Source organism: Eulemur rufifrons, chromosome 19, assembly GCF_041146395.1.
Source record: "Eulemur rufifrons isolate Redbay chromosome 19, OSU_ERuf_1, whole genome shotgun sequence".
In the NCBI taxonomy this organism is placed as follows: Eukaryota; Metazoa; Chordata; class Mammalia; order Primates; family Lemuridae; genus Eulemur; species Eulemur rufifrons.
In genome coordinates, this window is record NC_091001.1 from 95,131,459 (window position 1) to 95,155,245 (window position 23,787).

Genomic DNA, 23,787 nt, shown 5'->3' on the forward strand with positions numbered 1-23,787 from the left:
AAGGTCAGGAGTTCGAGATTAACCTGAGCAAGAGTGAGACTCCGTCTCTACTAAAAATAGAAAATGATCTGGACAGCTAAAAATATATAGAAAAAATTAGCCGGGCGTGGTGGCGCATGCCCGTAGTCCCAGCTACTCGGGAGGCTGAGGCTGGAGGATCGCTTGAGCCCTGGAGTTTGAGGTTGTTGTGAACTAGGCTGACACCACGGCACTCTAGCCCCGGCAACAGAGCGAGACTCTGTCTCCACAAAATAAATAAATAAAAGAATCAATCTTGTCATAGTTTGGAGAATTTCTCCCTTCCCTTCCAACCCTTGAATCCAATCTATTACCAAAGCTGTTGGATTTGTTATTGTCTAATTTGCCCTTTTATCTCTATCCCCACTGCCACCTGCTGCCCTCAGTGTGGTCCCAGCCCTTCTCATTTCATGCTTAGATCAAGAGCCCTCTAGCCAGTTAACACGTCCCAGACTCTTCCCCTCCAACGTACATGGGATACAAAGACTAGACCAAAGACCCTAAAATGCTACACCAGGCTGACAGAGAAGTCCAAATCACCCATCTTTGCGCATACGGTCATCTCTATCCTACCTATCTAATATTACTACTTAGAATCATTCTCTAAGGCCAGTCAGCTTCCTCAGAAATCTTCCTAAAGGCACTTTATATTTTCTTAAACTCCTCCAAACCTTGAAACATTATTCCCTTTCCCCTGGCATAATGCAATCCTGAGGGTGTAACTCCTTTCAATCCTCCAAGCCACAGCTCGCGTCCTCCCATCCTTTGGTCTCTTCTCGCCCAGCATAGTCTGTACCAAACATTTCTACATTGTATTAACTCGAATTATGTCACAGTTCGACGTCTTCGTTTTCCTTTGTCAGAGAAGACACTCTCACATTCTTCTAGTGTAGGCCCCACAGGGCCTGGTCAAGTAATTTGTAAGCTCATAACAAATACTAGTTAACTTTAATTGAACCGAATGGGGCGGGGTTTGCGGAGTCTGAGGGCACGGTGGAGAGAGCGGGCTGAAAACACTGGAGGACGGACCGGGTGCGCCGAGTCCCTCACAAAAGAGGCTTCAGACAAAACCCCAAGAGGCCAGGGAGAGGGGACGAAAGCGGGGGCGCAGCGAGACTACAGTTAGGGGCCACCCGCCGCCTGGAGAGGCAGCCGAAAGAAGAACACAACCGTTGGTGGGCGTGACCGCACCAGTCTCGCGGGAGCGGCGGTTGGGCGGGCCGTTGTTCCCGTGGGCGGGGCGAGTTGCTAAGGAAATGACTGTCCGCAGCGCCGCGCCGCGCCGCGCCGGCCGGGCGGGGTCTAGAGCGGCGCCGTTTCCGCTTCCGCTCCCTCTCTACTCCGGTCCCGTTACCGCCTCCTGGCTGGCCTCGCGCTTTTCACCGGCACCTTGTATCGGCCGCGCAGCCCGGCCTGCTCCTGTCACGCGCGCCCCCGGGGCTCCGGCTCCGGCGCCGGCACGGGTCGCGCCCCGCTCTCCTTCCCCTGAGGCTGCCGGCCAGCCGCCGCCATGGGTGCCTACCTTTCCCAGCCCAACACGGTGAAGTGCTCCGGGGACGGAGTCGGCGCCTCGCGCCTGCCGCTGCCCTACGGCTTCTCCGCCATGCAAGGCTGGCGCGTCTCCATGGAGGTGAGGCGGAAGGGGCCTATAGGCTGGCCGCTGCAGGGCGGGAACCTGACGGAGAAAGAGAGCGGGGGATGGGGTCCTTCCTAGGGAAGGGTCCCAATCGGGAGCTTGTGTCCGCAGTGACAGTTTGGGGGGCGACAGCGAGCATGGGATCGGGGCTTGAGGTAGGTGCCGGTGTTTGGGGACCGTATGCTGGTGGCCAGTGGCGGTGAGGGCTCGACCATGTGGGGAGAGGCACCTTCCACCCACTGACCGCCCTCTCCCTGTGCCTTCGCGCCATCCTCTCGTGCCAACCCAGCCCTCCAGGCTCATCAACGGTATGAGGTTTAGTATGGGAGTAAAGACGGAAAGAGGGACTGTGTATTCATTTATTTTTTGAGGAAGAGGTGAATAGATGTGAATAACTGTATTTTTATTTTTATGTAAAATATGTGATATGGGATGTCTCTTTGGGCGAGGAGTTTGACAGTGAAAGGAAGCCGGGGCAAATAGTCTGTTTCACATTCTAAACACCTGGTTGCCTGGCCTTGGGCTCTGCATGTTAATTTCAGAGGCTGGATCTGACCTCCAAGAGTTGTCACTCGTTTTACTCTCTTTTCAGGGCCTTTTACTAACTTTGGAAAACTTGAATTGTATCAATCACTAGAATTTCTTTCTTATTTTCCTTGACATTTTTTTCCTCAGGATTTCCTTAAAACTTAACTCAGTAATTGTCATTTGCCTGTGCTTGTTGTAGTTTATAATTTCCTTGATTTTCAGTCATTTCATCAATTTTTTTCATCACAACCTACAAAGAACTTAATTTTTTAGAAAATTTCACTCTGGATAAAAGGGGAAAAAGGGAAAATCTGGGGGGGAAAAGTAGTATCGGGCAAAGTGGATGTGAAACTACAAAGGAGAACAGGGAAAACTGGGAGGAAGGAAAGGGAGAAAGATGAGTTGGACGTGCCTTTGTGAAGAGTAATGTGAGGTCTAGACAGAGGGGCCAAGGAAATGCTCTATGCTAGGGATTGGAGGTTTATCGGCTAACTAGGTGGGCTTCAGGTAACAAGTCTCCCTAGGGAATTCTTTCAAATCCCTCGCTCCTCCCTGTGGTTAGCTCTGGAATGACAGTATAAACTTAAATGGTTTGTTTTCAGACTCAAATTTTATACCCATACCTGACTTTAATAATGGTTCTATCATTAGGTATAAGATTTTAAGTATGGAGGGGATCCTATAGTTCATCTAATCTGGTTTGGCTCCCACATCTTACAGCTAGGAAATTGAGGCCCAGAAAGGTTAGGACACTGCCTTGGTGGAAAGAATCTGTTGGATCAAATTATTCAAGACACTAGATACTGTTATCATATGTGTCAGACTTAAATACAGCATTCATATTTCACTGTGGTACACAGTATAACTGAGTATTTGGTAAATGTAATTGTCTGTTAGAAATATCTGGATATAGCTTCAAAAGGAAAGTCTTTATGTAAAGTTGCAGTTAGGGTGAGTTAAGTAGTCTGGGTGTTCCATTTTTATGGCATTTTCTGTTAATGTTGTGAGATTTGAGATGAATATCCCATCTCACAGTATGGTGTTGACTTCAAGTTTCTCATTCCATATTTTCCACTTCCTTTTCTTCTGTGGTTTTTTTCATTTCTTTAGTACTCTTCTTTCTAGTTTTCTTTATTAATTGAATTGCTTGGGTATTCAATTTTCCATGTTGGTTTGCCCGGTGATTCTGTGCTATTTGCTGTTTCTCTGCAGGGCATCTCCCTTTATTTTTGGTTTTTCCTCTGGCAATTAGAAAATGACTTTTTTTGGCCGGGCGCGGTGGCTCACGCCTGTAATCCTAGCACTCTGGGAGGCCGAGGTGGGCGGATCGTTTGAGCTCAGGAGTTCGAGACCAGCCTGAGCAAGAGCGAGACCCCATCTCTACTAAAAATAGAAAGAAATTATATGGACAGCTAAAAATATATATAGAAAAAATTAGCCGGGCATGGTGGTGCATGCCTGTAGTCCCAGCTACTTGGGAGGCTGAGACAGGAGGATCGCTTGAGCTCAGGAGTTTGAGGTTGCTGTGAGCTAGGCTGACGCCACGGCACTCACTCTAGCCTGGGCAACAGAGTGAGACTCTGTCTCAAAAAAAAAAAAAAAAAAAAAAAAAAAAAAAAAAAGAAAATGACTTTTTTTTTGGTCCAGGGAAGTTTGGTGTGTAGAGATCTTGCTGGACTATTCCTTACATCCTAATCTTCCTCCTGAGGGATAACTACTTAGGATGTTAAAATCTTAATATGCTGCTTCTGAAGTTATCCTTGTTTGAATAGTTAAATATGCCTAATAAAATCCTCTTGAAGTACTGTTTGAGATCCTGTTCTGCTTCATTGATATTTTTCCTTCTGGCTTTGTTTTCTCTCTCCTCAAAGTGTAACATAGTTTCTTTGCTATTGCAAGAAAATAACTATGAGGTCTAGCCTCTTGGGCTAGAGCAATCCTCCTGCCTCAGGCTCTGGAGTAGCTGGGACTACAGGCACGCGCCTCCACACCCAGCTAATTTTTTCTATTTTTAGTAGAGACAGGGTCTTGCTCTTGCTCAGGCTGGTCTCCAACTCCTGAACTCAAGCGATCCTCCCGCCTCAGCTTCCCAGAGCGCTAGGATTACAGGCGTGAGCTACCGTGTCGGACCTTTTTTTTTTTTTTCCCCCCCTTGAGACAGAGTCTCACCTCACTGCAACCTCAAACTCCTGGGCTCAAGCAATCCTCCTGCATCAGCCTCCTGAGTAGCTGGGACTACAGGTGTGCACCACAATGCCTGGCTAATTTTTCTACTTTTAGCAGAGGCAGGGTCTCGCTCTCGCTCTTGCTAAGGCTGGTCTCAAACTCCTGAGCTCAAGCAATCCTCTCACCTCAGCCTCCCAGAGTTCTAGGATTTCAGGCGTGAGCCTCTGTGCCCAGCAATCTTTAGGGTTTAATTCCACCAACTAATAAAGCCTGTTTACCGTATTTGCTTGGTCCTAATGATTCATTTGTGTTAAGGTTATCATACCAATACACCTTATAAAAGTTGTTGAAATCCTGATTGATGCATAAATTCAGCCTTAGAGAGGACGGTTTGACCCCTTTTCTTGAGACAAGGATGGCAACTAGGAATAGCTGGCATTCTATACTTTCTGCCTCTCTCCAGCACCTCTTGCTGTGGAACCTCAGGGTGTTTTGAGGAGGGATAATCAAAATATCACAGTTGATGTTCCACTCCTTTCTTCCTTCTTCATAGTTTGGAGGCATCTTCAAGCTGGTTGAGGTGTGTACTTGGGGTTAAGAAGTAGATTCTGGAGGGGTGCCTGGGAAATATATAAAGAAAAGCTCTGAGTTTTTGGTGCCTAATGAGAAGTCAAATCTGAAAACAAACTTAGTTGACGTGGTCTTAAAGGGATTTTAAGTACTTTTATTTTTTTTATTTTTTGAGACAGAGTCTCGCTCTGTTGCCCGGGCTAGAGTGCCTTGGCATCAGCCTAGCTCACAGCAACCTCAAACTCCTGGGCTCAAGCGATCCTACTGCCTCATGCCTCAGCCTCCCGAGTAGCTGGGACTGCAGGCATATGCCACCATGCCCGGCTAACTTTTTCTATATATTTTTAGTTGTCCGGTTAATTTCTTTCTATTTTTTAATAGAGATGGAGTCTCGCTCCTGCTCAGGCTGGTCTCGAACTCCTGACCTTGAGCGATTCTCCCACCTCGGCCTCCCAGAGTGTAAGTACTTTTAATTTTTGGTTGTGAGGTTCCTGAAAGTGACAAAACTGCTTTATGAAAAGTTGAGTTCTTTTAATTCTATAAATTATATTCTACCTTTATTAAAGGCAGATTAGGCCTGGTGCAGTGGCTCTCGCCTGTAATCCTAGCACTTTGGGATGCTAAGGCAGCAAGGTTACTTGAGATCAGGAGTTCAAGACCAGCCTGAACAAGAACGAGACCGCATATCTACTAAAAATAGAAAAATTAGCTGGGCATCATGGCGTGCGCCTGTAGTTCTAACTACTCACGAGGCTGAGGCAGGAGGATCGCTTAAGCCCAGGAGTTTGAGGTTTCAGTGAGCTGTGATGATGCCACTGCATTCTACCTGGGGCGACAGAGCAAGACCTTTTCTCAAAGAAAAAAAAAAAAAGCAGGGTCAATACCTACAGTATAATTTTGAGTAGGCAAGATGTTTACTGCCATGTAGAAGCTGGCTTATTAATGCTCATAATCATCTGTAATTGAATATAGAGATAATATTGAGTAGAGAAATCTTAAGATACCTGCATGACAGTTTCATTCAAAATATATTAATGGGGAAAAATATAAAATGGGATATAACAAGCATGCTGTGGGCTTCCACTTTAGGGCATTGGAGGCTAATCCTCAGATCAGTATCTCATATCTGTAGCTTAAAGCACTTTTACTTACCGAACCAGATGAGAATTCCTTTGTCTAGGATGCGGTTAAGCAACTTTTTTTTTTTTTTTTTTTGAGACAGAGTCTCACTCTGTTGCCCAGGCTAGAGTGAGTGCCGTGGCGTCAGCCTAGCTCACAGCAACCTCAAACTCCTGAGCTCAAGTGATCCTCCTGTCTCAGCCTCCCAAGTAGCTGGGACTACAGGCATGCACCACCATGCCCGGCTAATTTTTTCTATATATATTTTTAGCTGTCCATATAATTTCTTTCTATTTTTAGTAGAGATGGGGTCTCGCTCTTGCTCAGGCTGGTCTCGAACTCCTGAGCTCAAACGATCCGCCCACCTCGGCCTCCCAGAGTCCTAGGATTACAGGCGTGAGCCACCACGCCCGGCCAAGCAACTTTTATAAAAGGGCATTCTTTCCATTTGCTCAGCCTTCAGTACCTATTCACAATTCAAAGCTAGTATAAAATTATATCAAATGTATGCCCATGAATGTGGAGAAATTATTTTCTACCATTCTTTAGTATGTTCTCAAGCAACTGGAAGATATATCAGAATGTATTCCTCAAGATTTCAAGAATGTTTTACGTACATTTCTATTACCTGGTCTCTTAGCAGTTATTATTACTACTTTTCCACCCCTGATCCTCTATTGGGTATCATCTTGGAATTGTATTTTGAGAGGTAAGGACTTGAATTTGAGCATAGACATTGTTTATTTATTTATTTTTTATTTCACTATTATTATTTTTTTTTGAGGCAGAGTCTCGCTCTGTTGCACTACAGTGCCGTGGCATCAGTCTAGTTCACAGCAACCTCAAACTCCTTGGCTCAAGCAATCCTTCTGCATCAGCCTCCCCAGTAGCTGGGACAACAGGCATGCGCCACCATGCCCCGCTAATTTTTTTTATTTTTAGTAGAGATGGGGTCTTGCTCTTGCTCAGGCAGATCTCTAACTCCTGAGCTCAAGGGATCCTCTGGCTTCAGCCTGCCAGAGTGCTAGGATTGCGGGGTGTGAGCTACCACGCTTCAGCTGAGCATAGAAATTTAGATGGATCTGAACAGTTCTTGCCATTTTGTAAGCTGCTCTTAACAATTATGCTATCTGGAAATAAAAATGTTTAGAACTGAACTTAAAGCATCAGCATCACTGATTAATGGTATTCTATAGACTGAGTACTGATTTCAGTGGAGTTTTCTGTTTCTCTCTAGATCTAGTTCAAAGATGGAGTATATCAACTTTTAATCATACATAGTATTTGAAAATGTACATACAGGTCCATTTTTAAGCAATTTATTGAAATATAATTCACATTCCATACAGTTCGCCCATTTAAAGGGTACAATTCAGTGGTTTTAATATATACGCACAGTTGTACAGCCATCATCACAATCAATTTCAGAACATTTTCAACACCCTAAAAAGAAACTCTGTTCCTTTTGCCAGTAATTCCCTATCTCCCCTCCATTTATCCCTGGCAACTACTAATTTACATTCTATCTTTATGAATTTACCTATTCTGAACATTTTACATAAATAGAATAATAAATGTTATCTTTTATATCTGGATGCTTTTAATAAGCATAATTTAAAAAAAAATAATTTATGTCAAACTCTGTCAGCCCCTGAAGGGACAAACTACTCCCCACCCCCAGTACTCCTTCTACCCTCAGCTTCACTCATAAGCATAATATTTTTTTTTTAATAAACCATACATACTTTATTTTGCAATAGATTTAAGAATAACTATTTTGCTGACTCAAAGCCTTCTTTTGCTTCCTTCTAGATTCTTGCCTTGCAGGTTTCTGTTATTCTTACAGAGGTAAAGGGAGTCAGAATTCTGTTTAAAACTCTAGTATCACATCCAGTTATCACTCATCACGTCTTTGTTTCCAGCAACAGCCACGCCTGGGCTGGAGGGACTTGATCTCCCTCACTTTTGGTTTTTAAACTTCCTTTGGCTTTTACCACTTGCTGTATATCCTGACCTCGTACTGCTGCACTGCCTTGATGGGTACCAGCAAGATGGTTCAGGCTCCAGTGGGCACTGTTTTTCAGTTCTCTCCCTCTGCTCAGATAGGCAATAGAGATCACCAAATCCATTGCTGATGCAACCAGGAAAGAGATGCTAGTCTTTCTTCTTTCAGGCACTTCCAGTTGCTACAATTGCTTCTGCTGGAACCTTCCTTATATAGTTGTTAGAGGAAAGCAAAAGACCCAGTACTCTGTCTCAAATTAATGACTTAACAATTCTTGAATTTTCTTTCATCTCCAAATTACCTCTTTTTTTCTGCAGGAGTTCAGTTTTAATTATTGTTAATTTTAGGGGCATTTTTAAATTGATATATAATAGTTGTGCATAAGCGTAATATTTTTAAGGGTCATTGATGTTGTATCATGAATCAATCAGTACTTCATTTTTTAAAAAAATTATTTTAAAAATTATTATTTTTGGAGACAGGGTCTCAGTCTGTTGCCTGGGCTAGAGTGCATTGGTGTCATCATGTCTCACTACAATTTCAAACTCCTGAGCTCAAATGATACTCCTGCCTCACCCTCCCAAGTAGTGGGACGGGACTACAGGCGCACAGCACCACACCTGGCTAATTTTTAAATTTTTTGTAGAGACAAGATCTTGCTATGTTGCCCAGGCTGGTCTCAAACACCTGGTCTCAAGTGATCCTCCCACCTCCTCCCAAAGTGGTAGGATTACAGGCGTGAGCTACTGCATCCAGTTCAATTTATTTTATTTTTAATTAATTTTTAAAAATTTTTGTAGAAATGGGGTCTTGCTATGTTGCCAGTTTTCTGGATACCTTGTATAAGTGAAATCATACAGATTTGTCTTTTGTGACTGGCTTATTTAACAAAGCATGTCCTTAAGGTTCAACCATGTTGTAGCATGTGTTAGAATTTCCTTCCTTTTTAAGGCTGAATGATACTCCATTGTGTATGTGTATGCCACATTTAACCCATTCATCTGGGTTAAATAATGGATTAACCCATTAATGTTTTCCCATTCATCTTGTGATAAACACTTGGGCTGCTTTTATCTTTTGGCTGTTGTGACTGAAGCTATGAATATGGGTGTACAAATATCTCTTTGAGATCATGTTTTCAATTCTTTGGTTTATATACCCAAAAGTGGAATTGCTGTATGATATGTTAATTTTATTTTTTGTGAAAAGTTTAAAAGTTTAATTAAATTTCCTTACTTGTTTCTGGTCACCTTTAAAGAAATGACATATACTTTAAAGATATGCTTTAAAATTTATTTTTTTAAAATGAGAGGGCTTATAAAAGGGTATAATTTTGTTTATATTAAGATGACTCTGCATTAAGATATTCTCAAAGAATCTTCTGAAATCGATGTATAAGAGGTCTTAAATCTATTCAACAAATTAGTGGTATATATCTTAAAGTGTTGAAGATGCTACAGAAAATAAATTGATTGAAACGTGTTACCTTTCTTTATATTCTGTATACCAGAAAACTTATAAATTCCCAATTATAAATTGCCTTTTTCATGCAAAGGGTACTACGGTGAGACCTACAGGTTTGTCAGGCAACTTTTTTTTTTTTTTTTGAGACAGAGTCTCACTCTGTTGCCCTGGCTAGAGTGCTGTGGCATCAGCCTAGTTTACAGCAACCTCACTCAAACTCCTGGGCTCAAGCAATCCCACTGCCTCAGGCTCCCGAGTAGCATGCGCTACTATGCCTGGCTAATTTTATATATATATATTTTTAGTTGTCCAGCTAATTTCTTCATATTTTTTTTTTAGTAGCAACGGGGTCTCACTCTTGCACAGGCTGGTCTCGAACTCCTGAGCTCAAACGATCCACCCACCTCGGCCTCTCAGAGAGCTAGGATTACAGGCATGAGCCACCACACCTGGCTAGATTAGCAACTTTTTAAAAAGTTAAGTTCCATTGAGATTGGGAGTGTGTAGTTTGATTGGGTATGATTTATATACTGAAAGCAGAAGTCAATAGGTACTTCTAGGTGAAGTGTAAATAAATAGAATGGGCTTTTATGGGGATTCATTCTAGATTCAGTCTTGTTTGTGTGTTTTTAAAAAATTATTGTTATTGTGGTAAAATATGCATAACATAAAATTTACCATCTTAACCATTTGCAAGTGTACAGTTCAGTGATATTAAGTACATTCATAATGTTTTGCTGCCATCACTACTATCCATCTCCATAGTTCTTTTCATCTTTTAAAACTGAAACTCTGTACACACACTGTCTACCTTATATAAATGCAATCATACAGTATTTTTCTTTTTGTGACAGCCTTATTTTGTGTAGGATAACGTCCTCAAGGTTCATCCATGTTGTAGCATGTGTCAGAATTTCCTTCCTTTTTAAAGGCTAAATGATACTCCATTGTATATGTATACCACATTTTGCCATCCAGTTCATCTGTCGATAGACGCTTGGGTTGCTTTCATGTTTCAGATATTGCGAATAATGCTGCTATGAACATGGGTGTACATGGGTGTATCTCTTTGAGACCCTTTTTTCAATTCTTTTGGGTATATACCCAGAAGTAGAATTGAAGTAGAATCGCTGCATCATATGTTCATTCTACCTTTAAATTTTTTTTTTTTTGAGACAGAGTCTCACTCTGTTGCCCAGGCTAGAGTGCCATGGCGTTAGCCTAGATCACAACAACCTCAAACTCCTGACATCAAGCGATCCTCCCACCTCGGCCTCCCAGAGTGCTGGGATTATAGGCGGGAGCCACCGCACCCCACCTACCTTTAACTTCTTGAGGAGCCACCATACTGTTTTCCACAGTGACTGTACCATTTGTATTCCCACCAACAGTGCACAAGGGTTCCAATTTCTCCACATTCTCACCAACAGTTTTTATTATCTGTCATTTTTAATAGTAGTCATCCTACTGGGTATGAGGTGGTGGTTTGCATTTCTATGAATGATAATTGGAAGAGGGGTGGCCGCTGTGTACAGAAAAAATCTCCTAAATGATGTGAAACTCCTGGAAAATAAAATATCATTCCAATCGCAAGAAGATCCTTGAGCATGTGAGTGATCAGAAATGATTCAGCCTATGCAGGCACTAAGCCAGGTAGTGAAAGTCAAGGAAGATAATTCATATGTTTCTGAGCCATCAGTTATGAACTAAGAAAGTGCTTAATGCCATAGTAATGTGTTTCCTGGAGATGTAAGCATATATAGGAAGATGATATAGTAATCATTTTTCAAAAAATTGCTACTCCAGAAAGGAAGAATTTATTTTTATTATTAAACTTAAATATGACTATTTTTTGTACACCCCAAACTTTAATTTTCTTTCCCCAAACTAGAGTGAAAGAATTCCTTAGGTGGATAAAATAAGGAAAAGATTCTTCTCCATTCCCAGGATACTGATTGGTTATTAGCATTATTGATTCTAATTTTTTATCAAAGCAATAACACGTATATAATTTTAAAAGTCAGATAATATTACATGACTTTTTAAAACCAAAAACACAGTTCACTTCCCAACTACTTTTAGATCTTTTATCTTGATTTGTAAGGATTTAGATAAGTTTATATATTATAAATCTAAATGGTTGATCCTGGGACACAGGATCTGTGGATGTATTTATTAATATAACCTCAGGAGATTGGCATCAGGAAGGATAAGCAACCATTTATTAATCTAGAAGCACTGGTTGTCTAGAAGGTAAGAAGAGCTGTATGATACATGATTTAGTAAGGCAAGGGCTAATAGCCTTGACTCAGGTGACCTGTGTGTATTCTGAGTCATCTCCTTCAGACTATTTCAGTGGTTATTGTGTTATGATACATCTCTGGGTTTAGGGTAGGAAATGAAGGAGGAGGTATCCTTAAGGTAGTTGTTCTGAGGCAGCTGGGAACTCACTATCATAAGCAAACAAGGAGGGCCTGCCATAGTGCAGAACATACTGTTAGGCCCAAAGCTATAAAGAGATTTAAGACAGTCTTTGCTGTCATGATGATTTAAAATCCAGTTTTGGACCTAGAACTCCCTGTCCCCCATGGAATGTTTGATAACAATACAAGGTAGCATATGTTGAGTGCCAAATTATAGTAGAGGCAAGAAATTCTGAGAGTTTAGAGTATTGGTTTGGTTGGAAAAAGTCTCCTGGAGGTAGTGAGACTTTAACTGGACCTTAAGGAAAGAGTATAACAGATAAATGGGGAGAAGGAAATTGAGGGAAGGAAAAGTATTAGCAAGAGGGATAGAAGGAAAGACTGTGAGACAGACATGCTTACTGTTTTGCTTGGGGGGAGGAGGGTGTCAATGTTAAGAATAGAGGCTATGCACAGTGGTACATGCCCATAATCCCAGCACTTTAGGAGGCCAAGGTAGGAGGATCTCTTGAGGCTGGGAGTTTGAGACCAGCCCGACAACATAGCAAGACCCCTTCTGTCTCTAAGAAAATAATTAAGAATTAACTGGGTGTGGTGGTGTGTGCCTATAGTCCCAGCTACTCGGGAGGCTGAGACAAGAGGTTCGTGTCACTGCGCTCCAGCCTGGGCAACAAATTGAGACCCTGTATCAAAAAAAAAGATTAGTTTCTACTGGGGAATGGTATGGGAGTTAAGAGATTAGGTTATGGAGATGGGTAGAACTGATGATTGAGTGCCTTAAATAGCAAAGTAATCCAGAAACGTGATAAAAGCTACCTAGGAAAACACAGCAGAACTCAGTGATGGATGCTGAAGACAGCCAGGAAGTTAAGGGTGACTTTGGTATTAGGTGTTGCCTGGGATAGTTAAGATTCCATTGACAAATAAGACCTGTAGAGGAGGCTCTGATTTTTTGGGAGACTGGTGAATTCCTGTTTACTACATATGTTAAGTTTGAGGTAGAGAAGGGACGGACATCCTGTAGAAATAGGCAGTAGGAGATATAGAACTACAGTTCTTCACAGAATTCAAGAGAACTTTTAAGAAAGGTGACATGGTTTATACTATTTAATCCTACACAGTGGTTGGGGAGAATGAAGCCTGAAAAATGGCTATTTTTTTTTCCTTTCTTTGTAAAAATTTTTTTTTGTAGAGATGGTGTGTATTGCCCAGGCTGGTCTAGAACTCTTAGCCTCAAGTGATCCTCTTGCCTCGGCCTCCCAAAATGCTGGAGTTACAGATGTGAGCCATCACATCCAGCCAAATGACTACTTGGATTGCAGTTAAGGTTATGATCTTCTCTGTAAAGTCTTTAACAGGAGATGTATTTGAGATCAGGAATTTAAGAGGAAATGTTAATCTAGGAACAGAGGAGAAATACTATGTTTGAGGCAGTAAGTAAAAGAGAGATTAAATAAAGCTACGGAGAAATTTTGAGGTAGAACAAGGAAGATAAGGTAGTTTTTAAAATAAGACCTTATGTAAGTAAGAGATGAGCTTACTAAGGGTAAAAGGAGAGTAGCATTGAGAACTTGAATAGTATGGGAAAGGTTTGTAGCTGGCTGTGTGTGTTTAGAAGTCAATATAGGATACAGGAGAAAATTGCTTAATGGAAGTAGTAACCACGGTCAGTATGATCTCATAACATTTTATGACTAGCAATACTTAATGGTTCTGATTCAGGGGTGAAGAAAGCAGTTGGTGGGGTTATACAAGGTTGGATGAGTTTTTCTAGATTGCTAAGAGACTGTGTTGAAATACTTGGCTCTGGCTCCGAAAGGGATAGAAAGAAAGGGAAGGGTAAAGGTTATGAGCAAAGATGTAAAGGGGGGAAACTGAAACAGTCCTGTGTTGATGTGGATGAGAGGTAGATATTGTTATTCCATACTATGGAGGATAACGTTGAGGCACACCACAAGGTAGCTGGCCAGAGATCATGCAGTATATGGTAGAGCAGCAACTCAAAGCCAATTTATAGGTTTGGTTGTTGTCATTATTCAGAATAGAATAATATGGCTTATTATACAAAAATGAAAGTAAGTATTGAAAAGTAAAAATAATTATTACCCAAATCTCACCCTCCATTGTTAAGTTTGATATGTGATCTTCCAGATTCTGACATATACATAGAGATACTTTTTCCTTTTTATCTCTTAATATATTGTGAACTCATTTCCAAATTAACACATATTTGCTTCTAACAGCTGCATGTATTCCATTGAAAGGATGATCCTGGAAATTTAGATGGTTACAATTTTTTTTATTATAAATAATGCTTTTTATTATGTATAATTCTTACACCTAAGTTTGTACCCTTCTCTAATTGCCTCCATAAAATAAGCTTTTAGAAGTCGAATTATTAGATCAAAGGGCATGCACATTAGAAATTTTGACACATGTTACCAAATTGCCCTCCAGGAAAGCTATACTACTTTATATTCCTATCAATCAATAAGAATGTGTTTTTACTTTCACCTTTTTTTTTTTTTTTAAGGCTGGTCAAATGAAGCAGTGGGAGTGGAGAAGGAACAAAGGAATCTGTAACTGGTTGTGATCAATTAGTTGTAAATACCACTGCACTCAGACCAACCTTACCTTCACTCTTACTGCCATTGGATATTATTAATATTTTTCATCAGTGTGATTTTACACAAAAGGATATTTCTGTTTTAATGTTCATTTTTGATTACTGAGGTTATATATTTTTTCATATGCTCACTGGGACTAGAGCTTTCTGCTTCAAAATTGCACACTCTTGTGAGGAGCAAATGAGGAAGTAAAAAAGATGGTTTGAATAGAGGGTGTGGGTACAAAAGAGAGAGTACAGCTGTGATCTAGAGTGGCATTGCAGGACAGGGAAAGACCATTTGATCCTCTTGTTCCACTGGAAGGAGTGGACAGGAAGATTGTTTCTTCCTCGCCTACCAAAAAAGTGGAATTAGTTGGGTCAGCTTCTCACATGTTAGTAATAAATTGAGTCCTTTAAAAAACATTTAATTTTCTTTTGAAAAAGTTAAACATTCCCCTGGTTCTTGTTCCCATTGTCTGCACCCTTATGCCCTCCCTTAACCACTTTTATTGGTTTTTTTAATGTATCCTTGTAGATGAAAAGACAAATCTATTCCTGTTTCCCTTTCTTACACAAAAAGCAGCTTACTGTATACATCGTTTTGCACTTTGCTTTCTTTATTTAACAGAATATCTTGGACTTCTTTCATGGTTTTTTGGTTTTGTTTCTGTCTTATGGTGGAACTACAGTACTCACTAAAATGATTTTAACTGAATCTTAAATGTGTACATAGAACTGGACACAAATTCCATGCCAGCAAACCAAACTACAAAATCAACAGGATTAAAATCAACATTAAAGTGATGCAATTGTTTTTGCTGAAACTAATTAGACACTCACAGCATGACTTAGGTAGTGACCTCTGAGGTAAAGGTTCTTATGGAGTTTAGCATGCCTGTACCTACACTGTATCTCATGCTGATTCAAGTCTACCACTGCTTTTCTGAAATCCAACCCAGTACTCCTTAACTTTATTCTACTTTTTCCTTTTCCCATAACATTTCCTATTTATTGTGTATATCTCCCACTAGAATGTAAGTTTTTTTTGTTTTTTTTTTTAATGCAGCATGGGTCTTTATTTTGTTTGCTGATATATTCCAAGCACCCGGAATACATCCTGTCACGTAATGGGTACTCAAATATTTGATGAGTAAGTGAATGAACAAATGAATTCTTAGGTACATTCAGGTTTGCGAACCACTGGTAGAGGATGCTGGGGCACTAGACAATCATAAGTGCGCGTGTGAAGGTGCTGACATGGTGGTGAGAAGAAACAAAGGCCCAGGAAGATAAACCCTGGATTAGAGGGAAGGGAGGCAGCTAGTGTGGTGGGCAGTGGAGTGGTTGGACAAGGGAGAAGATGACCTTTGGTCTGTGGTGCTCTCTAGGTTCTGGGAATGAGGCTAAGAGGCAGTGCTGTTGATGTTGACCTTAGCTATGTGCCATCAAATGCCATTTGTGACAGTCTCTTAGCTTCTCGCCACTTTCTCCTGGAGACAGTCAGAAGGAAGTACAAAACTAGCCCCTTTTTGGATACTTTCCTTCTCCACCTTAAAATAACTAAGTTTTATTATTTAGACCTTTTTTTTTCTTGAGACAGAGTCTCACTCTGTTGCCCAGGCTAGAGTGCCATGGCGTCAGCTTAGCTCACAGCAACCTCAAACTCCTGGGCTCAAGCCATCCTCCTGCCTCAGCCTCCCGAGTAGCTGGGACTACCGGCATGTGCCACCACACCCGGCTAATTTTTTTCTATTTTTAGCTGGCCAGCTAATTTATTTCTATTTTTAGTAGAGACAGGGTCTCGCTCTTGCTGAAGCTGCCCTCAAACTCCTGACCTCAAGTGATCCTTCCTCCTCAGCCTCCCAGAGTGCTAGGATTATAGACATGAGCCACCACGCCCAGCCTATCATTTAGACTTGTACAAGTAAGGCATAGTCTTATTTCAAGTACAATAGAGGAACCACTGCACTCAGATTTTTTCACTATTAATATAATTAGAAATTTTAAAATGCTAATGCCTGAAAGAGGAAGGAGAACTATGATTGGAATTAATTTATGCAGGGATAACTAGCCAAAGTAAATAGCTGATTAATATGTATCCTTTTTGTTTGTAGAGAGCACCTGAAGGAGGGTTGGATTGTTTTGCAGGATGGGGCAGAGTAAGCCACAGCACATTTTTACCTAAGTCTGACAGTCTTGGCTGAATTGGCTTACCCTGGAGCATTAGTTTGGGGTGGCAGAATTTTGTTATTAGAAGAATTTGATTAAAGCTCAGCCTTCCAACCGAAATGTTTCTATGGCAAGGCCATTGCAAACTTCTCTTCAGGTGTGCTATGCCATTAGATTTGAATTATGTCTCAGTTCTGCCTGGGAGTAGGAAGCAGGAAGGCTGACTATATGGGGTGTTGTAAATTCCAGTTAACAAGCACTAAACACAGCCTAGTTTTATGGGATTATTTGTTGGAAGATTTTTTTTTTTTTTTTTTTGAGACAGAGTCTCACTCTGTTGCCCAGGCTAGAGTGAGTGCCGTGGCATCAGCCTAGCTCACAGCAACCTCAAACTCCTGAGCTCAAGCGATCCTTCTGTCTCAGCCTCCCGAGTAGCTGGGACTACAGGCATGTGCCACCATGCCCGGCTAATTTTTTCTATATATATATTTTTAGCTGTCCATATAATTTCTTTCTATTTTTAGTAGAGGTGGGGTCTCGCTCTTGCTCAGGCTGGTCTCGAACTCCTGAGCTCAAACGATCCGCCCACCTCGGCCTCCCAGAGTGCTAGGATTACAGGCGTGAGCCACTGAGCCACCGCGCCCGGCCTGGAAGATATTCTTTTGTAAATATATCCTCTGCCTAGCCTGAGGGTAACTTCTTGAGTGAGTTAAGCTTTGAGAAAAGAGGGGAAGAATTCATTTTGATGGTGCTTTTTTTCCCTTTATATTAGTGTATGTGTGCAGCTTAACAATTTCCTATTTTAGGATTCTCCTAGAAACTTCTCAGTTTGGTAAGGCCCTCAAGTCTCTTTTTGATATCTTTCGTAACATTTTCTTCCTTGTAGTTCATAGATTCAAAGAATGGGTCTGAAAATGACTTTGATCTTTTATTCTGGTTATCCCCATAGTTCCCACAAATCCTTTGGGGATCAGGTCAGGTCTATTTCCAACAGCCAAATATTCTGCCATCTGGACTGAGATCTCCTAGGTTGAGGCTACTAGATTACAGAGGTAATAACCTCAGATCCTCCCTTCCTTTCCCCCTTCCTTGCCTCCCTCCCCCTCCCCTTCCCCTGTATTTTTCTTACTTTATCATCCTATCTTCCTTTTTTTTTTGAGACAGTCTCACTCTGTTGCCCAGGCTAGAGTGCCGTGGCGTCAGCCTAGCCCACAGCAACCTCAAACTCTTGGGCTCAAGCAATCCTTCTGCCTCAGCCTCCCGAGTAGCTGGGACTACGGGCATGTGCCACCATGCCCGGCTAATTTTTTCTATATATCTTCAGCCGTCCAGATCATTTCTTCCTATTTTTAGTAGAGACGGGGTCTCGCTCTTGCTCAGGCTGGTCTCGAACTCCTGACCTCGAGCGATCCTCCTGCCTCAGCCTCCCAGAGTGCTAGGATTACAGGCGTGAGCCTAGCCCTATCTTCCTTTCTTATTTCTAGGCCAGCCAGGGAAGGGTTAGTGAGATTAAGGTATGAAGGTGATCCTTATGACCTGAGGTGCCCAGGGAGGAATATCCTTTGACTTTGAGACGTGCTGACTATGCTTTTTTCCTAGGATGCACACAACTGTATTCCTGAGCTGGACAGTGAAACAGCCATGTTTTCTGTCTACGACGGACATGGAGGTAACTTTAGCAGATCACATTGGTCACATTCTAGGACCCCAATTCCACACTATACAGGGCAAGAACAGGTCCATTGTTCTTTCATTTTCCAGGGTCTAGTCCTCAGATAGCATTCCCTGCCTGGTGCTATTTTTCTCTATTCTGCCATTCCTTTTTCCCAATAGAGTATTGTATTGGTTTATAATCTTACCAGGCCTTGTTTTAATCCAAAAAAACCTCTTATTATCTTAGCATTTATCTTTTTTCACTGAAGAACTAAATATACAGGTGAGAAAAGACAAGGGATATATTAATATACCCTGAGAGAGGTTATGATGAAATCCATTTTCTGGGTTAGAACTTCCCAAATGTCCTAAGATATTTATCCCCTCAACCCTAGGGGTTCACTCCAGTATGACATGTAGATATTATATCACTTTCTACGTGTGAGAAGCAGTGCTTCAGGTGACATTCCTTACCTTTCTTCTAGGGGAGGAAGTTGCCTTGTACTGTGCCAAATACCTCCCTGATATCATCAAAGATCAGAAGGCTTACAAGGAAGGCAAGCTGCAGAAGGTCTGTCTCCCCACACTGTATGTTCTCCGCTTATATAGGTTTTCCCTTCTGTGCCCCCTAGCAGCTGCTGATTTACCGCATTTCTTCTTAAAGTATTCCGTGCCTAAAATGAGCTTATTGGGCCTTTTTTGACCTGTTTTATTATTCCCAGGTCTCATCGGTTTTACTTCTCTGTGAGTGTCACCTAGCATGATGGATCACATTCTAATTTGTATCCCATCCTTGTGCCCAGGATTGAATATATAGGTATTTCATTTTGTATCCACTGTACTTTTTCCGATACTTGTCTTATACTATTTTGCTTATCTCCAGGCTTTAGAAGATGCCTTCTTAGCTATTGATGCCAAACTGACCACTGAGGAAGTCATTAAAGAGCTGGCACAGATTGCAGGGCGACACACTGAGGATGAAGATGAAAAAGAAAAAGTAGCTGATGAAGATGATGGTGAGTATGGCATCCTACGTTTGAGGGGAAATCAGCATTTTAAAAAAGTATTCTTTAGTATATATATTTATTTATCAATTCTAACAGAGAATGGCTTTCTAAGGATCCGAGGAGTCCTCACATTAAAGAACCCTATGGTGTTCTCCTGCACTACATGTGGATAGGAAAAGGAAGGGGAGAATTAACCTTTGTTGAGTGGCCAGTGTCTTAGTTATAAGCATTTTTATATACATAATCTTTTGTCATTGTGATGGGGTCTTCCTAGTTCCTGTTTGTATTTATGTGCCTTTTTTTCAACACTGGAGCAGTCATTAGCCCCAGTAGCTATTCATTAAGCCTTTACCATTGGCCTAGACTAGCACTGTAGGCTTCCTGGGTCCTCAGCCAGAATAAGGTTTCCAACTTAACAATAACAAATGAGAAATGAGAGGGGAAATATAGTAACTGGTAGTATTCCTTTGACTAAGAAGGGGGTGAAACACAAAGTCAAAAAATATCTGTGGAGAAAGAAGCTAGGGGATATTCTTCTGAGACTTGATAAGTCAGAGGAGCCTTAGGAGTGGGAGGTCGTGGGAAGCTTGAGCTCAGGCTGCAAGGGCTGTCGGTAGCAAGAGGGACTGGTCCCCTGAGGAGTCTGGCATGGGGGCTCTGATTTAGCCTCTTCCCTGCAGTGGACAATGAGGAGACTGCACTGCTGCATGAAGAGGCTACCATGACTATTGAAGAGCTGCTGACACGCTACGGGCAGAACTGTCACAAGGGCCCTCCCCACAGCAAATCTGGAGCTGGGACAGGCGAGGAACCAGGGTCCCAGGACCTCAATGGGGAGGCAGGACCTGAGGACCCATCTAGGGAAACTCCTTCACAGGAAAATGGCCCCACAGCCAAGGCCCACACAGGCCTTTCCTCCAGCTCGGAACGTGGGACTGAGGCAGGCCAAGCTGGTGAGCCTGGTACTCCCACTGGTGAGGCTGGGCCTTCCTGCTCTTCAGCCTCCAACAAGCTGCCTCGAGTTGCTAAGTCCAAGTTCTTTGAGGACAGTGAGGATGAGTCAGATGAGGCGGAGGAGGAAGAGGAAGACAGTGAGGTAAGGGCCTGTGAGGGCAGGCAGATGCTGAAGTCACAGAGAAGGGCCTGTTTGGTTGCCATCTATAGCTTTCAACTCTCTTTTCTTTCTCCTGGTTTGACATCATTCCCCAAGATCCACTGTGTTCTAAGCTTTAGCCTTCTAAAATTCATTGATCTCTACCATCACAGGTGCCATTTTCCTTCTTGCCTCATTGTCGATACTATAACAAATAGGTCTAGTTCTGGCGTTTTAGAGTTTGTCTCTTAGAGAGAGAACAAGAAGATAGTTGTTGCTATCTTGGATATTTGGGTGTTTCCTTCTCTGGACAATTTATTTCTGACCACATAGCCTGGAAGCTACTTTTGGCTGGCAGCCCTGGCTTTTGCCAGGGCTTCTTGCCACTGACTGCTAAGCCCAGTTCAGGATGTCTATCGTACTCATCCTAGCCCTTTCTCCTCCCTGAGATTTTCCTGCTCATATAGTTGTATCTTTCAGTGTTTGGAGGACCTGTGTATAGTCAGGGCCTCTTGGTTCTGAGTGTGAGTTGGGGGGAGGGGGGCAGGGGGTCATCCCAGTCTCAGCAGTCTGGGATCCTCCCTCTGGCAGGAATGCAGTGAAGAAGAGGATGGCTACAGCAGTGAGGAGGCAGAAAATGAGGAAGATGAGGATGACACTGAGGAGGCCGAAGAGGAGGATGAAGAAGAAGAAGAAGAGATGATGGTGCCTGGGATGGAAGGCAAAGAGGAGGTGTGTGGGGAAGGGGAGCAGCGAGTCTAGAAAAGCCAACAGGCAGTTGTGAATCCCCTGATTCTGATTTTGAGACAGGGATCCCTTCATATTTTAGTACAAAAGTTGTGGTCACGTGGATTTATTTTGCAAGGGGAACTAGGTGGTAAGCCTTTTGGGCACAGTTACCTAAAGCATGGGAAGGGAGTGTATACTGTCTCTGGAAAGATGAAGTCTGTGCTCTGGGGTTCCCAGTGAAAGGAGAAAGCATGGGTGAATAGTTAGGTGTGCATCAATGAGGAACTTACACCCTCATGTCGATGTTTGTGCTCCTTTCTTCCTCCTAAGCCTGGCTCTGACAGTGGTACAACAGCAGTGGTGGCTCTGATACGAGGAAAACAGTTGATTGTAGCCAATGCAGGAGACTCTCGCTGTGTGGTATCTGAGGCTGGTAAAGCTTTAGATATGTCCTATGATCATAAACCAGAGGATGAAGTAGAGCTAGCACGCATCAAGAATGCTGGTGGCAAGGTCACCATGGATGGGCGAGTCAACGGGGGCCTCAACCTCTCCAGAGCCATTGGTAAGGGCCAAGAAACTATGGGAAAGACTTCTGGGGTCTTACTTTCTGTTCCAGACTACCCAGTAGCAAACTTTAATCTTCTTAGCCTTTGTACCTTTCAAAATATTTTAATTTCTGCTACCTCTATCCTTAAACATCTCTGTGAAATAACGAAGCTGGGGATCATTGTCTTTAGTGCCTTTTAGCTGATGAAAAAGACCAGACTTATTTCAGGTTCAGCAACCTGATGGCAGGACTGAAACTAGAAAAGCTAGAACTCAGTCTTCCATTCCACTAGATGATAGAACTTTGTAAAGAAGGGAAATGAATGGCAAAGTTTGACCTGCCTCAAACAAGTCTGTGGTTAAGTATTCAAACTACTCATCAAACAACCATTCTTTTACTTCAGGAGACCACTTTTATAAGAGAAACAAGAACCTGCCACCCGAGGAACAGATGATTTCAGCCCTTCCTGACATCAAGGTGCTGACTCTCACTGACGACCATGAATTCATGGTCATTGCTTGTGATGGCATCTGGTGAGCACTGGCAGAATGCCCTAAAATCCCCTTTCTGCGGCATTACTTCTCTTATAGGGCATGGAGCTCCTCTAAGGTTAGAGCCTAGGCAGACCTCTTGGTGAGTCAAGACCACCAAGCCTAAGGCAGAGCTAAGGAAGATTTCTGTAGGTTGGTCTGGGTCACCACTTCTAGCTACACTCCTCTACTCTGCCTTGATGAGACTAAAGAAGATTCTGACTATTGTTTTTGACCCCAGGAATGTGATGAGCAGCCAGGAAGTTGTAGACTTTATTCAATCAAAGATCAGCCAGCGTGATGAAAATGGGGAGCTTCGGTTATTGTCATCCATTGTGGAAGAGGTGAGTCCCAGGGTGAAGAGAGGGTGTGTGGTCTGCACAGCCAAGGTTTACTCTCTCCACCTGGGCTTACGGCCAGAGCCTGGGAGTACCATTAATAACTGATGGATGCCAAACCCTGACTAAAAGTACCACCTTCCATCATTTCCCTGACTTACCCTTATGCCTCAGGCACTAGCAAGTGGGCTGTTTTGTGATGATACCTATTGCCCATTCCTCTCTTTCTACCACCCTGTCTCAGCAAGGCCAACCCTCTTGTGGGACTCTAGGTTCCCAGGAAGGTGTTCAAACCCTGTGGCTGAACTACCCCATCCCTTTTGTAGCTGCTGGATCAATGCCTGGCACCAGACACTTCTGGGGATGGTACAGGGTGTGACAACATGACCTGCATCATCATTTGCTTCAAGCCCCGAAACACAGCAGAGCTCCAGCCAGAGAGTGGCAAGCGGAAACTAGAGGAAGTGCTCTCTACTGAAGGGGCTGAAGAAAATGGTAACAGCGACAAGAAGAAGGCCAAGCGGGACTAGCAGTCATCCAGACCCCTGCCCACCTAGACTGTTCTGAGCCCTCCGGACCTGAGACTGAGTTTTGTCTTTTTCCTTTAGCCTTAGCAGTGGGTATGAGGTGTGCAGGGGGAGCTGGGTGGCTTTACTCAGCCCATTCCAAAGAGGGCTCTCCCTCCACACAGCAGCCTGGGAGCCTCTGCTGTCCTCCCCAACCGCCTACATGCTCCTTGGGCTCATCACCGGTTCTGTGCCTGTGCTCTGTTGTGTTGGAGGGAAGGACTGGCGGTTCTGGTTTTTACTCTGTGAACACTTTATTTAAGGACATTCTTTTTTATTGGCGGCTCCATGGCCCCCAGCCGCTTGCACCCGCTCTCTGTTGTACACTTTCAGTCAACACTTTTTCAGACTAAAGGCCAAAACCTAATTGTGCCCATGGTGTCCTTTTTTCTCTGCTGCCGTGGCCCCAGATGCGGCCCCATCGGTAGCATCTAGCGAGCCCCTCCGTGTGCACGAGTGTGAGTGTGTGTGTGTATACACACCGTGTGTGTAGAGGCGAGGGGGCCGGGCACTGTAACTCTCCCCAGCGAGCTGCTGGCTGGCCGGCCTGACCTCGCGGCTCCCCCTCACCTTGTCCTGGAGTCGGGAATGAGTTCCTAGTTCCTCCAGGGAGGG

At 42.9% G+C, this 23,787-nt stretch overlaps 1 protein-coding gene across 1 annotated transcript; it reads left to right on the plus strand.

The window, feature by feature from the left end:
* The first annotated feature begins 1,341 nt into the window (after window positions 1–1,341).
* On the plus strand, window positions 1,342–23,529 carry PPM1G (protein phosphatase, Mg2+/Mn2+ dependent 1G). The gene is made up of 10 exons (XM_069493898.1): window positions 1,342–1,648; window positions 18,306–18,375; window positions 18,845–18,930; window positions 19,243–19,375; window positions 20,047–20,462; window positions 21,051–21,191; window positions 21,519–21,753; window positions 22,142–22,271; window positions 22,510–22,612; window positions 22,933–23,529. The coding sequence occupies exons 1-10, from the start codon at window positions 1,529–1,531 to the stop codon at window positions 23,134–23,136; spliced, it is 1,638 nt and encodes a 545-aa protein (XP_069349999.1). The 5' UTR covers window positions 1,342–1,528; the 3' UTR covers window positions 23,137–23,529.
* Window positions 23,530–23,787: the final 258 nt, after the last annotated feature.

Excerpts from the sequence above, each read along its gene's own strand:
- PPM1G (XM_069493898.1), top strand. The coding sequence starts at position 1,529 with ATGGGTGCCTACCTTTCCCAGCCCAACACGGTGAAGTGCTCCGGGGAC. Across the intron at positions 18,376-18,844 it reads TGTCTACGACGGACATGGAG|GGGAGGAAGTTGCCTTGTAC; the intron begins GTAACTTTAGCA and ends CCTTTCTTCTAG. Across the intron at positions 21,754-22,141 it reads CAACCTCTCCAGAGCCATTG|GAGACCACTTTTATAAGAGA; the intron begins GTAAGGGCCAAG and ends CTTTTACTTCAG.